Source organism: Heterodontus francisci, chromosome 34 (genome assembly GCF_036365525.1).
Source record: "Heterodontus francisci isolate sHetFra1 chromosome 34, sHetFra1.hap1, whole genome shotgun sequence".
NCBI lineage: Eukaryota > Metazoa > Chordata > Chondrichthyes > Heterodontiformes > Heterodontidae > Heterodontus > Heterodontus francisci.
In genome coordinates, this window is record NC_090404.1 from 29,266,300 (window position 1) to 29,284,440 (window position 18,141).

Here is an 18,141-nt window from a genome sequence, read left to right on the forward strand (position 1 = left end):
CAGATCCCTTAGAATTCAGTGCCGATGAACCACCATTGAAGACAAATAGGCAGACCTTCAAAAGCTAGGAGGCGTGACTTCTGTCATCGATAATCCCTACACCAGAAAATAGATGGCAATTATTTTACAAAGGCCACAGAACAGGGAGGTCGCACACGTTCATTAAAGACTGGGAATTCTGCAATGAGTAACTCAGCTCTTGACTTCCCAAAATATGGCCACCATCTACAAGGCAGAAGTGTGGAGTATGATGGAATTCTCTCCACTTGCCTGGATGAATGCAGCTCTAACAAAAATCCACAATTTCGACACCATCCAGGGCAAAACGGTCCGTTTGATTAGCGCCCCATCCACCACATTAAACATTCAGTCCCTCCACCACAGGTGCAAATTAGAAGCAGTGTGAACCATATACAAGATACAGAGCAGCATTTCACCAAGCCCACAACGACAGCACCTACCAAAACCCGCGACGTCTACCACATAGAAGGATCAGAGCAGCTGGGGCATGGCAACATCACCACCTGCACGTTTCCCTCTCAGACCCACACCATCCTGACTTGGAACTATATCCTCGTTGCTTCACTGTCGCTGGTCAAAAACCTGGAACTCCTTTCCTAAAAGCGTTGTGAGTTTACTTACACCATTTCCACCGATTCAGGATGTGGTCTCACCGCCACATTCTCAAGGGCAATTAGGGATGGGCAATAAATGTTGTGCTTGCAGTGATGCCCACAGCTAAAGAACGAATACAGAAGAAAAAATCACTGCCATTCCGGTGCTGTCCAGAATCTTTATTGCGGAAGGTCACGGGAGAACCCCTGAATATTTCTGCAGCAAGTGTAGCTTTCACAGGCTGAAACAGAAGAATCAACTGGACAAAGAACGTAGCGTCTTCGTACAGTGCAGAGACTGGTTAATCCCTGTTGCAGTGATAAGGTGTTACTTTAGAAGAGTCAGAAATATTAGTCATTTTCCCACTGAAACTTTTATTATTAAATGCAGGTTAATTATTCTAATGTAATCCTGTAGCACATGTAGTTTGCAAATCAATTGTGCCACACTGACTGCACTGTCTCAAACTTAATGAGCACCGAATGGTGTAAGTAAACTCACAACGCTGTTAGGAAGGGAGTTCCAGGTTTTTGACCCAGCCGCAGTGAAGAAACCTAATTCAGCAATTCCAGGCTAAGGCATTCACTGCAAAGGGGTAGCACACCGTCACAAAGTATAGAACTAATTTCCAGGGGACATTCACTGCAGAACCTGAACATGGACATTTCATGGAGCAAGTATCTTTTTGGCAGAGAAGTTAACAAAATTACGATTCACGGCTTTCTGTGGTATGGAGCGGTGTGATGTTCATTTCAGACAGAGATGTTATAAGTGAACATTATTATTGGTCGTGAAATTATTTGTTGTTTAATAAAGAACAGAGCATTTAGTGGTCACAGGATATGCTCATTTTCTGTGAAAGTGAACGGGTTTCTGTCACTAACACACCTGCATCCTTACCTTCAGCGACTGGTATACGAGAAAACCCAGGTCTCGCTGCATATTCCCCTTTCTCAGTTTATAGCCATTCAAATAATAACCTGCCTTCCTGTTTTTGCTACCGAAGTGGATAACCTCACATTTATCCACATTATACTAGATCTGCCATGCATTAGTCCACTCACTCAACTTGTCCAAATCACCCTGAAATCTCTCTGCATCCAGCTCACACCTCACCCTCCCTCCCAGTTTTGTGTCATCTGCAAATTTGAAGATATTACATTTAGTTCCCTCATCTAAATTATTAATGCATATTGTGAATAGCTGGGGTCCGAGAACCGATCGCTGCGGTACCCCACTAGTCACTGCCTGCCATTTGGAAAAAGACACATTTATCCCGATTCTTTGTTTCCTGCTCGCCAACCAATTTTCCATCCATCGCAATACACTACCCCCAATCCCATGCACTTTAATTTTACATGCTAATCTCTTATATGGGACTTCTTCGAAAGCCTTCTGAAAGTCCAAATAAACCACATCCACTAGACACATGGGACCACCACCAACTGCAGGTTCCCCTCCAACTCACAAATCATTATTGCTTCAAACTATATTGCCATTCCTTAACTGTCGTTGGGCCAAGTTCCTGGAACACCCGCCCTTGCACTACTGTGGATGTAACAACACAACATGGATTGCAGAGGTTCACAAAGGTAGTTTATCACCATCTTCTCAGGGGCAATTGTGGAGTGGCAATGAATGCCAGCCTTGCCAGCAACATACAAGCCCCAAGACCAAATAAGAAAATTCTTGCAGGGTCTGCTACCTCCTCACTGTCCTTTTCTATGCCTTGGTTAATAAAATCAATTATTCCTGTGCCTTCTTACCCATCTTAAGTACCATCCTGCTTCGTTCTAGAATATTTGGACATGTGCTGTTTCTCTACATCTTAGTATCTTACCATTTATTGTATACTCCTTTGCTTTCTTTTCCCTCACCAAATACATTACCTTACACCTCTCTGGATTGAATTCCGTTTGTTACTTTTCTGCCCACCTGACCAGAGGACTAGAGAATTGCAAATGTTACACCCGTGTTCGCAACTACAGGGCAGTCAGTTTAACTTCGGTGGTGGGGAAACTTCGAGAAGAAATAATTCTGAACAAAATTAATAGTCACATGGAGAAATGTGGGTTAATTAAAGAAAGCCAGCATGGATATATTAAGGCAACATCATGTTTAACTAACTTGCTGGGGTTTTTGAGGAGTTAACTGAGAGGTTTAATGAGGGCAATGCAGTTATGTGTTGTACATGGACTTTCAAAAGGTTTTGATAGAGTACCACACAACAGACATGTGAGCAAAGTTATAGCTCATCTCATAAAAGGGACAGTAAAAACATGGATACAGAATTAGCTGAGTGACAGAAAGCAAAGATTAGTGGTTAATTAATGTTTTTTTTCGGCTGGAGAAAGGGTTGCAGTGGCGTTCCCCTGGGGTCAGTGTTGGGACCCTTGCTTTTCCTGATATATATTAATGACCTAGACCTTGGGGTACATGGCACATTTTCAAAGTTTGCGGATGATACGAAACAAGAAAGCATTGTGAACTGTGAGGAGGATAGTGTAGAACTCCACAAGGATATAGGCAATTTGATGGAATGGGTGGATAGGCGGAAGATGAAATTCAATGAAGAGAAATGCGAAATGATTCATTTTGGTAGGAAGAACATGGAGAGAGAATATAAAATAACGTATACAATTCTAAAGGGGGTGCAGAATCAGATAGACCTGGGTGTATATAAGCATAAGCCATTGAAGATGGCAGCACAGATTGGGAGAGCAGCTAATAAAACATATTAAAAGCGGCATAGAGTACAAGAGCAAGGAATTTATGTTGAACTTATCTAAGATACTAGTTCAGCCTCAACTGGAGTATTGTGTCCAGTTCCGGGCACCACATTTTAGGAAAAACGTGATGGCATTGGACAGTCTGCAGAAGAGATTCACAATAATGATTCCAGGGATGAGAAACTTTGGCTACGAATGTAGATTGGAGCAGTTGAGACTGTTTTCCTTGGAGAAGAGAAGGCTGAGTGGTAAATTAATAATTATTCAAAATCGTGAGAGGTATGGACAGATTAGATAGGTGGAAATTGTCCCCACCCGTGATAGGCAGATAATGAGAGGGCACAGATTTAAAGAAATGGGTAAGAGAAGGAAATGTGAGATGAGGAAAAACTTTTACACACAGTGAGTAGTTAAGGTCTGTAATGCGTTGCCTGAGAGTGTGGTGGAGGCGTGTTTAGTTGAAGCATTCAAAAGGGAATTAGACTGATATTTGAAGCGGAGAAAGGTGCTGGGTTACGGAGAAATGGCACGAAGTGAATTGCTTTTTTGGGGAGACATGCTGACATGATGGGCCGAAAGACCTCTTTCTGTGCTGTAACAATTCTGTGATTCTATGAACTGCAAACTTTTTAAATTATGACATGTAATTCTAACTCATTGATCTATACCACAAAAAGCAAGGGACCCAGTACCAATCCCTTTGGAAACACACTGGAAACAGCCTTTCAGTCACAAAAACACCCATCGACCATTATGCTTTGGTAAATGTCGCTGAACAAACTTGAGATCCAAACTTACAATTTCCCTTACGTGTGAATTGCCTCGTCTAAAGATGAGGTGCTGTTCTTTGAGCTTACATTGAGTCTCATTGAAATGGTATAAGAGGCCATTGACAGAGAGGTTGGAGAGGGAACAAGCTGGGGAATTAAAATAAATAGAGACGAATGCTCCGGGTCACCCTTGACGGAGGTCCTCCGTTAAGTAGCCACCAATCGGTGTTTTGTCTGCACAATGAATAGGAGACTGCATTTTGAGCAACGAATATAGCACATTAAATTGAAAGTTGCACAAATAAACAGCCATTTCACCTATAAAGGGGGTTTGGAGTCTTGAATGGTGAAAAGGGAGAGCATAAAAAAGGTGAGACTTTGCATCTCCGATGCTTGCATAGAAATGCGGCATCGGAAAGTGTGGGGGTTTGGGAAGACCGAGTGGTGGACCACGGTACCGCAGATGGAACAGTCCAACACAATGCTGAAAGGGACGGAGAGCGGTTGATGTGTTTTCTGGAGGTATCAACAGCCCAGCATCGATGTACTGAACTACAAAACCAGCTCTGCTGGGCGGGGCATGTCCATCAGATGCCTGACACCAGATTACCGAAGCAGTTGTTCTGCTCACAGTTTGGTCATGCCAGGTGACTCTGAGGAGGACAGAGCAAACGGTTTCGATATGCCCTCAAAGTATCCCTGAAGAGATCAAACATTCCCCTTGACTCATGGAAGTCCCTGGCTCGTGATCGTCCTAGATGGAGAAAGCTCATTCAGGGAGGACAAGGGGAATTCTATCGTGGTTTTGTGAACGGGAAATGGAAGGGACATGCTTTAGGGCTCTCTCAACCCATGTGGTGTGTAAAGGTTTGGGGAGCAGGGGGAGAGGAATCCTCAGTTGAGGAAACAAAGAAGATACATCAGAAATGATGATATGGAAGATTGCATCATCAGAACAGATGCAATGGAAACGGAGAAGCCGAGCAAATGCAATACAGTCCTTACAGGAAGCAGGGTGTGAAGAAATGTAGTCAAGGTAGCTGTGGGATTAAGTGAGCTTAAAGTGAATATTAGTCGCCCGACTAATCCAGAAATAAAACATGCAAATTGAGGAAGGAATGGGACGGTTTAGAAATTGGCAATATGAAGACAAGGAAAGGGCACACATTGGAATAAAGGTTGATGTAATATTCTATTTCAGGGAGAGAGCAGGAAAAGGCACTGAAACAGTCACTAATGTTCTGGAAGTCTCAGCCGTGGTTCAATGGGTCACATCTTGCTTCGGAGTGACACGTTTCCTACTTCAAGTCCGATTATACAGCTTACAACTATAGAACCATAGAAAGTTTGAGGCACAGAAGGAGGCCATACAGCCCGGCCGAAAAAAAAACTAGCCACCCAATCTAATTTCACCTTCCAGCGCCTGGTCCATATCCTTGTAGGTTACAGCACTTCAGGTGCATGTCCAGGTGCCTTGTAAATGCGTTGAGGGTTTTAGCCTCCACTACCATTTCTGGCAGTGAATTCCAGACACCAGCCACACTCTGGGTGAAAAACACTTTCCTCATGACCCTTCTAATCCTTCCAGCAATCAACTTAAATCCCAGCACCCTGGTAACTGACATCTTCACGAGGGGAAACAGGTTCTTCCTGTCTTCTCTATCGAGGCCTCTTATAATTTTGTACACCTTAATTAAGTCACCCCTCAGCCTCCTCTGTTCTAAGGAAAACAGCACTAGCTGATCCAATCTTTCTTCATAGCTGCAACTTTCAAGTCCTGGCAACATTCTTGTAAATCTCCTCTGTCCTCTCTCCTGAGTAATTCTGTCCTTTCTGTAATGTGGTGACCAGAACTTATGTAATACTCCAGCTGTGGCCTAACCTGTGTTTTATACAGTTCCAGCATTGCATCCCTGTTTTTGTATCCTATACCTCGGTCAATAAAGGAAAGCATTCCGTATTCCTTCATCACCACTCTATCTACCTGTCCTTCCACCTTCAGGGACCTGTGCACATGCACTCAAAGGTCTCCCACTTCTTCTACCCCTCTCAATATCTTCCCATTTATTGTGTATTCCCTCGCTTTATTTGCCTTCCCCAAATGCATTACGTCACACTTCTCCGGATTGAATTCCAATTGCCACTTTACTGCCCACTCAACCAAACTATTGATATCCTTTAGGAGCCTACAGCTATCCTCTTCACTATCAACTACACTGTTAATTTTTGTGTCATCAGCAAATTTCCCAAACATGCCTCCCGCATTTAAGTCCAAATTATTAATTTATGCCACCAACAGCAAGGGATCCAATATTGAGGCCTGTGGAACGCCAGTGCAAACCGCTTTCCATTCACAAAAACATCTGTCGACTACTACATTTTGCTTCCTGTTATGGAGCCGATTTTGGATCCAACCTGCCGCATTTCACTGTATCCCATGGGTTTTCATTTTACTGACCAGTCTGCCATGCGGGACCTTGTCAAGCACCTTACTAAAATCCCTGCAGACCACATCCGCTGCAGCACCCTCATCAATACTCCTTGTTACCACCTCAAAAATCTCAGTCAAGTTAGTAAGACATGACCGTCCCTTAACAAATCCATGCTGGCTATCCTTGACCAATCTGTGCCTTTCTGAGTGGCAGTGTATGTTGTCCCACAGAATTGATTCTAATAACTTACGACCACCGAGATCAAACTGACCAGCCTATAATTATTTGGCCTATCCCTCGCAACCTTTTTGAACAATGGTTTAAAATACGCCACTCAAGCACGGTTATAGTGATGACTGACCGGCCCGTATCCAGTGAGGATTTGAAGATGATCCTCATTGCATCTGCTATCTCCTCTCTGGCTTCCTTTAACAACCTGGGATTCAATCCATCCAGTACAAATATCAAGCTGACACTCCGTGCAGGACTGCGGGTGTGTTGCATTACTGGGGTTGCCATCTTTTGGACAGATATTACATGCAGGCCCGATACGCCTGCTCGGGTGGTAGTCAAATATTTTGACTATTTTGGTGAAGAGTGTTATCCCCATTGTCCCGCCCATAACTGTCCTTCAACCAACATCATAAAATAGACTACCTGGTCATTATCACGTTGACGTGTTTGAGAGGTGCTGTGCGCAAATCTGCAGCTCTGTTTCCGACAATACAACAGCAAACACTTCAAAAGTTCTGCATTGGCTGTGAAGCACGTTGAGACGTCCGGTGGACTTGAAAAGCGCTATATAAATGCAAGACTTTCTTTATTAAAAAATAAATGAACAAGGGGTTCTGAGTCGGACTGGGACAAAGAATATTCCAAATATCCATAAAAAGGTAGAGACAGCGAGGACCCAGAGGAGTTCTCAGAGCAGCACCTTTTTATTTGAAACTAGTGATTGGGGTTAAATGAGAAGTTGTTCAATTCGACAACAAGTTCAGCCAGGCGGGGAAGGATGGTGCTGTATGTGGACTGGTTCGGTCTCATTTCAAGGAAGAAACAACGACTCTCAGATTGTCCTGGTGGGGAATGGAATTGTAGAGATTGGCTGCATGGTGAAAAGGAGGGCCAGAAAAGTGGAAACTGTCAAAGTAGCGGAACGAATCAGAAGAGTCATGGATATAGGTGGAAGAGACTGAAGTTTAGTTTTCACAATGCATGTAAAAAGGCTGAAATGGAGCACTCTACACAGCAAAGAACAATACAGAACTAATCCTGTGCATACTGATCGAGCCATGTTCACACCGATTGTGCCCGTGCTGAGCTCGACGTATGTACACTGAAAGTAGCTGTGCTGAATAGGATCTTTCCACAGCAAGCACGCGTGCAGAACTAAGCTGATGTACACTGAATATAACCGTGCTGAATTGAAGACGTGAACGCTGAATGTAACCACTTTGTACTGGTCTTTTCAAGGCTCAATGTAATAGCGCTGAATTGTACCAGTCCCTATTAAAAAAAATTGTGCTGAACTGAACCTTTGGATATTGAGTGTAACCGCGCTGAACTGGACTTGTCAATGCTGAAAGTACATTTACTGAACTGGTCATGTCGACCATCACTACAACCGTGCTGACCTGGAGAAGTCCACACTGACTTTAACCCAGTTGAACAGGATCTGCCCACATTGAAATTAACCGTGCTGAATTGGACCTTTGTGCACTGAATATAACCGCCCCGGCCTGCATCTGGAACTTTACGTATTGAATATAATGCTGCTGACTTGGACCTGTATTCACTGAATTGAACCACGCTGAAGTGGACCTGCCCTGGACTGCATAAAACCTTGCTGGAATGAACTTGTTCATAGTGAATGTACTCACACTGATTTAATTTGTACACACAGAATGTAACTATGTTTTGCTGAACCAGTTGGTACTTAATTTAAACACACTCAAGTGGACCTGTCCATACTGAATACAGCTGTGCTGAACTACAGCTGTCCACACTGAATATAGCCGCACTGACCTAGACCAGTCCTCACTGAAAATAATCTTGAAGAACTGGGCCTGTACACACTGAATGTGACAGTGCTGAATTGGTCCGGTCCACACTGAATACAATGGCATTAAGGAGTGTGAATGTGGGTGTAAAGTCTCAGGGGAATTTGCAGCCAGCTGCACCTGACCCTTGATCACACAAACTGAATGATGATCAGGAAAGAGAACTTGGCTGCATTTTTCTTTAGAACCAGAATATCTCTTGTCACTTAAATATTTTGCTGAGAGGAGTTAACTCAGAATTAAGGGGATTAAACTCAGGAATGTATCATGCACGAGGCTCATTTTCACCATTGCAGCTGCCGATGAAGTTTTTCATGAACATTTATGCAGAAATGCAATTGGGATAATACAGTAGTCTCCAGGTGTTTGACTTCAGAGCCGTGTTAGATCCCTTTCAAAAACTTTCAATTCCATCAAAACATAAGCATAAGCAGCTTCACTAATCTGTTTGTTTCAATTAGTGTCATAAATATAAAAGATCCAATCATCTAATTATTTCCCTGGAGCCTGACATCAGGTATAAATTTGGCAATGTTTCAGTGTAGTGCTGAGTGCGCTCATAGTTTCTGATAAAAATGCACGGATCACCAAAAGGTCTGGTGTTTGCTATTTACTATCCCATCCTTGCAGCTATTGGGTTTCCAGGTAATGTATTGTAGTTTTTCCTTAGTTATAGAACTAATTGTTTTGCTATACCGCTGTTTCCATTTACCAGTAACGTTTCTCCATGTTACTGGTATCCTTTCTTCCTGTTACCGAGATAATTTCTTCTCCTTAACGGTATAATTTCTCCCGTTAACGAGATAATTTCACCCTATTAACAGGATAATATCCCCCTTTAATTGGTCTAGTGTCTCCCTTTTTTACACTCATTTTCTCCACTTGAACGGTATTTCCCCATTTTAAGGATATTTGCTCTTTTCAATGGTGTAATTTCTCCCTATTAATAGTATAGTTCCTCCCCTTTCACATTGTGATTTCTCCACTTTACTGCTAAAGTTTCTTGACATTACCCGTGAGAGTATAATTTCCTCTCTTTAGCAGTACCGTTTTCTGCGTATCTGGTATACTTTCTCCTCCTTAACAGTGTAATTACTTTCCTCTAATTACATAGTTCATCCCCTTTACTTGTACCATTTCACGGTACAAATAGAGGGCTATTGTGTTATTGACTGTCATTGCAGGTGAATTATCACACTGTTTTCAAAGTGTAACTGTCTATTGTGCTATTGATACTGTCACTGTGGGTGAATTAACAGAGTGTTATCACAGTGTAAATGTAGCTCTTTCGTGTTCTTCACGCTGCTACTTTGGGTGAATTATCACACAGTTATCAAGGTGTAAATGTGGTTCTCTGTGTTATTGACATTGTTACTGTGAGTGAATTATCACACTGTTATCACAGTGGAAATGTGGTTCTCTGTGTTATCGACACTGTTACTGTGAGTGAATTAGTTCTATAGTGTTATTTACACTGTGACAATGGATGAAATGTCACACTGTTCCCATGGTGTAAATGTAGTTCTGTTGTATTATGAACATCGTCAGTAGCTGTCTGATTTCCACAAATGATTCGCTAACTGAAATTATTCAACTATTAAATAATTCGAGACTGAATGCAATGAATGTCTTTATTGAAGCGATATTATTTGGTATCAAGTTGTTGACAAATTTAAGCAATGCAACGTGTGGTCGTTTTATGCATGAATTTGTACTTACCCTAAACTCACAGTCAGCAAAGCTCGTTTTGCTCTCAGTCTCTAACTCTACTGGATCAGCCCAGCTGTCTTCTTCCACATTAGCTTCTGTTGGATGGTTCTACTGAGTCCAAGAGTTCTTTTTACTCCTGGTACTTGACTGTTCCCATCTTCACACTTTGCTCCACAGTGATCGAAGTCATAGAACGGGTGGCATCTTTCACATCTTAGGCACAAAGTTTTAATTACAGTATCCACTGTAGGACTAAGCTGATCGTTTATCCTAATAGTGCAGTGCAGTCGAGAGGAAGTGCTGCATAAGAGGAGAGAACTTTTCTCAAATGAGATCTCATCATCTGCCAGTTCCACTAGTGCAGATGGACACCGAATATCCCAGATGACTAACAGCAGAAGGGCTCAGAGTTACCATTGTGTTCTCACCAACATGCCGTCTGCAAAGTTGGAAAACGCTAATTATTTGAGTTGATTTTCGAACAAATTGGCTGTCGTATTTTCGAAATGTGCATAGGTTTCAGTAGTACATCTGACTAAGGCCTCTTAAGGCGTTTTAGGTCCTTTTCAGATTAGAACCCATTTAAAATGCAAGCATTTTTCGTTGGTTTCAAAGCAATTTTCGATGCATTTTTGTCCTCCATTGATTTTCATTACATTTTATATTCCAATATCATTGGTCTGTCTTATTTTTAACCTTTGTGATTATTTTAAACACAGAGTGTCTGTAGCGGAAGCAATAGTCGGCAACTCAGGATCACGTGTCAAAGCTGTAACTTTTACACAAAATGTTGCAAAACTGTTGATTTTGCTCAGGGGCAGAGCAGTACCTTTCCTGTTCTTGCTCATTCACACACATGCGCTCTCCCTCCTCTGCTCAGTCTCTCTTTCCCTGCCTCTCCTTTCCAGCAAATTTGATGACTATTGTGATTCTGTCCAGAGGAAGGTGCAGTCTCTCCAGATGTATTACTTACTACCTCGTGTCCATGGCAGTGGCGGATCTCCTGGTCATTATCACCGTTGTGATATTAAACCGGATTGCAGGTATTTATTTCCCAATCAGTTTCCTATCCATCACACCAGTATGCAGTCTCCGTTCTGTCCTGAACTATGCAACATCTGCCAGTTCTGTTTGGTTAACGGTCGCTTTCACCTTTGATCGATTTATGGCCATTTGTTGCCAGAAGTTGAAAATAAAATATTGCACAACAAAAACGGCGGCGCGGGTGATAGGAACTGTGTCTACACTAAGCTGTTTGCAAGCTGCCCCTTTGTATTTTATATATGAACCTTTGCACATAGTTAACAATATACCCTGGTTCTGCAGCATAAAACTAATATTTTATACGTCACCTGCTTGGGCCGCAAATGACTGGTTTGTCCGCATTTTAACCCCTTGTCTCCCATTCGTTCTGATTTTACTCTTAAATGCTCTAACCGTTAGACACATTCTAGCAGCCAATAAAGCTCGCAGGAGACTCCAAGCCCACAGAAATGGAGAGAACCAGAGTGACCCAGAGTTGGAGAAGAGAAGAATGTCCATCATTTTACTCTCTGCCATTTCGGGCAGTTTCATCCTATTATATTTGTTGTTTCTTGTATCTTTCCTCTATGTTCGAATTGCGAGAGTTACTTATTTCTCTGGTACAAACTTCAATGAATCAAATTTTATTCTGCAGGAAAGTGGATTTATGCTTCAGCTTTTGAGTTCTTGCATCAACCCCTTTATTTATGCAGGAACCCAGAGTAAATTCAGAGAGAAGTTAAAGACTGGGGTGAAATATCCACTGACTCTAATTGCTAAATTATTTAAATAATGAAAACATTAAAATGCAGCATGAATTATACATTATATTGCATCTTGGTTCTTCTTACCTATGTCACACATGACATTCTCTCCCAGAAATAGCATCACTCACTTTACCCATTGTATGATTTAAAAAATGTATAAAGAATGCATAATTCTGTTTTGCAACATATTCTCAGTTAGTTTCCAATTCTGTTGTCGGTGCTGACTCAGTCCTGGACATTCGAACCAAGTACCCAAAAGTATTTTCTCTTTCATATGGGATACAGATCATACCACTTATTTGTTCTTACATTTCAAGTGTAACTGTTCAATGAAGAGAACAGAATATCCCTCCTCTGGTGGTGATCTTGAGGGTAGGCTAGAGTCTGAAATAGGAATGCATACTTTCACCACGCATTGTTATCCGCTCACTGGGCACCACCCCACAGTATTATTATCACACCTGGGCACTAAACATAGAAACAGAGGAATTGCTGCCCACAAGAACAAAAGAGGTTTCAGTTAATTAAGGATAGCCAGCAGGTATTTGTAGTAGGCAGATCGGATTTGACTTATCCAACTGAATTTGTTGATGAAATAACAGAGAAAGTTGATGGATGCAATCCAGTAGCTGTTGTCTTTATGGATTTTAAGAAAACGGTTAACAAAATTAAGGCTCATATAATAGGAGGGTCATTGGCAGCTTGGATAAAAAAAAGTTGGCTCAAGGACTGAAAGTTGCGATAAATGATTGTCTTTCTGACTGGTGGATGGTAGGCAGTAGTTTTTGCCAAGGGGAAGCGTTCAGGCCACGGTCTTTCTCTAAAATTTCAAAATTTCCCATGATAGCAAACATGAAGGTGTGGCAATCAGTGAGAATAATACAAACCGACTGCAACAGGACATAAATGGGCAGAAAAAGAGCCAGGCAAGTGACAGATGGAATTTAATACAGAAATTGAGAGCTGATGCATTTTGGCAAAAGGAATAGGCTGAGGCAATGTATGCTTAATAGTACAGTTCCAAAGAGCCTCAAGATGGCAGGAGATATTGAGGGGAGTAGTGAGCAAAGAATGCGGGGTGTTGGACTTCAGAAATAGAGGAATCGAGTACAAAAGCAGGAAAATTATGCAAACCTTTATATATTTAATTAAGACTGACAAAGAAAGTCGATTCCTATTACCCAGTGGTACAAGGACAAGGTGACACAATATTAACGTTTGGGGGAATATATACAGAGTAGTTTGAAGAACTTTTTTTCTGCAGTGAGATAATGACTTGAAACTCGCTGCCTACGAGGCTGGTGCAAGGGGAAATGATCAATGAATTCAAAAGAAAATCGGATGGACACTTGAGAGAAATAAACCTGCAGGACGATAGGGATAGAGAGGGGGAGTGGAACTGATGGTATTTCTCCACCGAGACATGGCACGGACTCAATGGGCAAATGGCTTCCTTCTGTACAATAATGCCTCTATGGCCTTTGTGTCCATGAACATAGAAACAGAGGAGTTGCCGTCCCACTGCTGCATGGTTGCACCCATAAATATAGAAACAGATAGATTGCTGCCCCACTGCTGCACTGCTCTATCATAAACATCGGAGCAGAAAACTTGCTGGAGGAACAAGAGTAAAGATGATCTATTTCACTTGCTAGACTTTTCATTTAGTCAATTGGCACAAAACCCCCAATGGCATCAAACAAAGTAAAATTAATCTAACTTCTAAATGTTTCTTTTTAAAGGGCACAGACACTGAACAGCCAAATCATAAAAAAGACACTTATCAAGTTAAGTGAGAGTAGTAACTTCACTCCCAGCTATGCACTCCAGTCGGGTTCAATTTCTATGATTTGCTACTCCAAGGGAGATGGTGACGTAGTGATGTTCTCACTGGACGACTAACGCAAAGTATTGCCCCGGGAGCGAAGGTTCGAATCCTCCTGCAGTAAAAGGTGGAATTTGAATTAAACCAATAAGTCTCGAATGTTGGGGCGGCACAGTGGTGCAGTGGTTAGCACCGCAGCCTCACAGTTCCAGCGGCCTGTGTGGAGTTTGCAAGTTCTCCCTGTCACTGCGTGGATTTCTGCCGGGTGCTCTGACTTCCTCCCACGCCAAAGACTTGCAGGTTGATAGGTAAATTGGCCATTGTAAATTGCCTCTAGTGTAGGTAGGTGTAAGGAGAATGGTGGAGATGTTCTAGGGAATATGGGGTTAATGTAGGATTAGTATAAATGGGTGGTTGTTGGTTGGCACAGACTCGGTGGGCCGAAGGGCCTGTTTCAGTGCTGTATCTCTCTATTACTCTATGATAACATTTGGAGGCTTGTGACAAAGTTGGGAGAGCTGCCCCACAGACCAGTTAAACACATGGAATTATACGTTACAGAAACTGCCATCACCACCCCTGGGTCCCACCGGCAGCACAGTGGAATACAGTAGCGAGGGGGTTGCCCTGGGAGTCCTCAACATCGACTCCAGACCCCATGAAGTCTCAGGGCATCAAGTCAAACATTGGCAAGAAAACCTCCTGCTGATTACCACCTACCGCCCCCTCAGCTGATGAGTCAGTCCTCCTCCATGTTGAACATCACTTGCAGGAAACACTGAGGGTGGCAAGGGCGCAGAATGTATTCTGGGTGGGGGACTTCAATGTCCATCACCAAGAGTGGCTTGGTAGCACCACTGCTGTTCGAGTCCCAACAAACATAGCTGCTAGACTGGGTATGGGGCCGGTGGTGAGTGAACCAATAAGAGGGAAAAGCAGTTGACCTCGTACTCACCTATCTGCCTGCCGCAGATGCAATCTGTCCATGACAATATTGGTAGGAGTGACCACCGCACAGTCTTTGGGGGGATGAAGTCCCACCCTCTCATTGAAGATATCCTCCATCGTGTTACGTGGCACTACCACCTTGCTAAATGGGAGAGAGTTCGAACAGATCTAGCAATGCAAAACAAGGCCATCAGAACTGTAGGGATAGAGAAGGGGAATGGAACTGATGGTATTGCTCTACCGAGACGTGGCACGGACTCAATGGGCAAATGGCCTCCTTCTGTACAATCATGACTCTAAGGCCCCTGTGTCTATGAACATAGAAACAGGGCTACCAAGCCATACAGTTGTTTCTAATCGCTGCAAATTTAATTAAAAAAAGAATGAAACCGGACTTGTGGGCCATCAGAAGCAGCAGAATTGTACCCAACCACAACCTGTAACCTCTTGGCCCGGCATTTCCCCCACTCTACCATTACCATCAAGCCAGGAGACCAAGCCTGGTTCAATGAAGAGTGTAGGAGGGCATGCCAGGAGCAGCACCAGGCATACCTCAAAATGAGGTGTCAACCAGGTGAAGCTGCGAAAAAGGACTACTTGCGTGCCAACCTGCATAAGCAGCATGCGATAGACAGAGCTAGGCAATCACTTAACCAACGGATCAGATCTAAGCTCTTCAGTCCTGCCACATCCAGCCGTGAATGGTGGTGAATAATTAAACTATCTGGAGGTGGTGGCACCACATGTATCTTCAACCTCAATGATGGAGGAGCCCAGCACATCAGTGCAAAAGATTCGGCTGAAGCACTTGCGACAATCTTCAGCTCGAAATGCCGAGTTGATGATCCATCTCGGCCTCCTCCTGAAGTCCCCAGCATCACAGATGCCAGACTTCTGCCAATTCGATTCACTCTGCATGACACAAGAAACGACTGCAGGCAGCAGACACTGCAAAGCTATGGGCCCTGACAAGATTCCAGCAATAATACTGAAGGCCTGTGCTCCAGAACTTGCCGTGCGCCTAGCTAAGCTGTACCAGTACAGCAACAACACTGGCATCTACCCTGCAATGTGGAAAGTTGCCCAGGTATGTCCCATAAACAAAAAGCAGGACAAGTCCAATCCGGCCAATTATCGCCCCATCAGACTGCTGACAATGATCAGTAAATTGATGGAAGGTGTCATTAACAGTGCCATTCATCAGCACTTGCTTGGCAATAACGTGCTCAGTTTAGTTTCCGCAAGGGCCACTCAGCTCCTTACCTCATTACAGCCTTGGTTCAGCCTTGGTTCAAACTTGGACAAAAGAGCTGAACTCAAGAGGTGAGGTGAGAGTGGCTGCCCTTGACATCAAGGCAGCATTTGACCGAGTATGGCATCAAGGAGCCCTAGCAAAACTGAAGTCAATGGGAATCAGGGGAAAAAAACTCTCCACTGGTTGGAGTCATACCTAGCGCAAAGGAAGATGGTTGTGGTTGTTGGAAGTCAATCACCTGAGCTCCAGGATATCACTGCAGGAGTTCCTCAGGGTAGTGTCCTCTGTCCAAACATCTTCAGCTGCTTCATCAATGATCTTCCTTCAATCATAAGGTCAGAAGTGGAGATGTTAGCCGATGACTTCACATTCGTGACTCCTCAGGTACTGAAGCAGTCTGTGCAGAAATGCAGCAAGTACTGGACAATATCCAGGCTTGGGTTGATAAGTGACAAAGTTACATTCGCGCCACACAAGTGCCAGACAACGACCATCTCCAAGAAGAGAGAATCTAACCATCTCCCCTTGACATTCAATGGCATTACCATCGCTGAATCCCCTACTATCAACATCCTGGGGCTACTATTGACCATAAACTGAACTGGAGTAGCCATATAAATAACGTGGCTACAAGAGCAGGTCAGAGGCTAGGAATCTTGAGGCGAGTAAGTCACCTCCTGACTTTCCAAAGCCTGTCCACAATCTACAAGGCACAAGTCAGGAGTGGGATGGAATACTCTCCATTTGCCTGTCAGGGTGTAGCTCCAACAACACTCAAGAAGCTCGACATCATCCGGGACACAGCATCCTGCTTGATTGGCATCCCATCCTCAAACATTCACTCTCTGCACCACCGATGCATAGTGGCAGCAGCATGTACCATCTCCGAGATGTCCTGCAGCAACCCACCAAGGCACCTTGGACAGCACCTTACAAAGCTGCGACTTCTACCAACTTGAAGGACCAGGACAGCAAATGCATGAGAACACCACCACCTGCAAGTTCCCATCCAAGTCATACACCATCTTGACTTGGAACTATATCGCTGCTCCTTCACTGTCGCTGGGTCAAAATCGTGTAACTCCCTTCCTAACAGCACTATGGGCGTATCTGCCTCACATGGACTGCAGTGGTTCAAGAAGGTAGCTCACCATCACCTTCTCAAGTGCAATTAAGGATGGGCAAAATAAATGTTGGCCTAGCCAGCGACGCCCACACCCCATGAATAAATTTTTAAAATGCCACTTAATGTAACAGTAATGGATTTGTTGACTAATTACAGCAATCAATCTCTATCAATCAGTCCCAGACATGTTGTGGGAAAATCCCAGTGGTGGAGAGCTTTCGGAGCCAGAAGTACACAGATTTTGACCCAGCAACAGTGAAGGAACAGCGATATAGTTCCAAATCAGGATGGTGTGTGACTTGGAGGGGGACTTGCAGGTGGTGCTGTTCCTATGCATTTTCTGTCCTTGTAATTGCAGCAGTATTACAGGGGTTTGGCATTGATTTGCTAGGGCCATGATGCACTGCAAATCGCCTGGCTTTGCATTACTAAAAGGAGGCATACGGAGGCATCAGATGCATGTATCGAAAGACTGCAAATGAACGCTATCTTGACTTTACACAGCCCAGCTGGCTGTGGTTTGGCTCGGATCCCAAATTTCGACTACACAGGTCCAGGCAATGTATTGATACACCACTCTATTAACAACAGGTGCAAAGATACAAAATACGTCCTTTACTTATGTTCTTCACAGGGATCGGCACCTAAATTGCAGTTAAGGTAGTTTGTAGGAACTCTTTCTATTGCAAAGTATCTGAAAGTGCTCTGGGTTGCTTTTTGAAGATTGTGGTGAATTCCTACATTTGCCAAAGAGTTCTATTTCATTTTCAGCGGTTGGGTATTGGATTTCGTGACCCGTCCACACAAAGTCTGCAACAGGCATGGGGGCAGCAGTAGCAATACGTCTGTGTGTACAGGACAATATTTGAGATGGAATAGAA

General features: G+C 43.4%; 2 protein-coding genes across 2 annotated transcripts in view; both read left to right on the top strand.

The window, feature by feature from the left end:
* LOC137349258 (zinc finger protein 16-like) overlaps nucleotides 1-18,141 on the top strand; it is an 824,782-nt gene that overhangs the window by 245,943 nt on the left and 560,698 nt on the right. The window lies entirely within an intron of this gene.
* Nucleotides 9,182-12,132, top strand: LOC137349271 (probable G-protein coupled receptor 139). Its single transcript, XM_068014801.1, has 2 exons — nucleotides 9,182-9,251; nucleotides 11,225-12,132. Exons 1-2 carry the CDS (start codon nucleotides 9,182-9,184, stop codon nucleotides 12,130-12,132), a joined length of 978 nt encoding a protein of 325 aa, XP_067870902.1.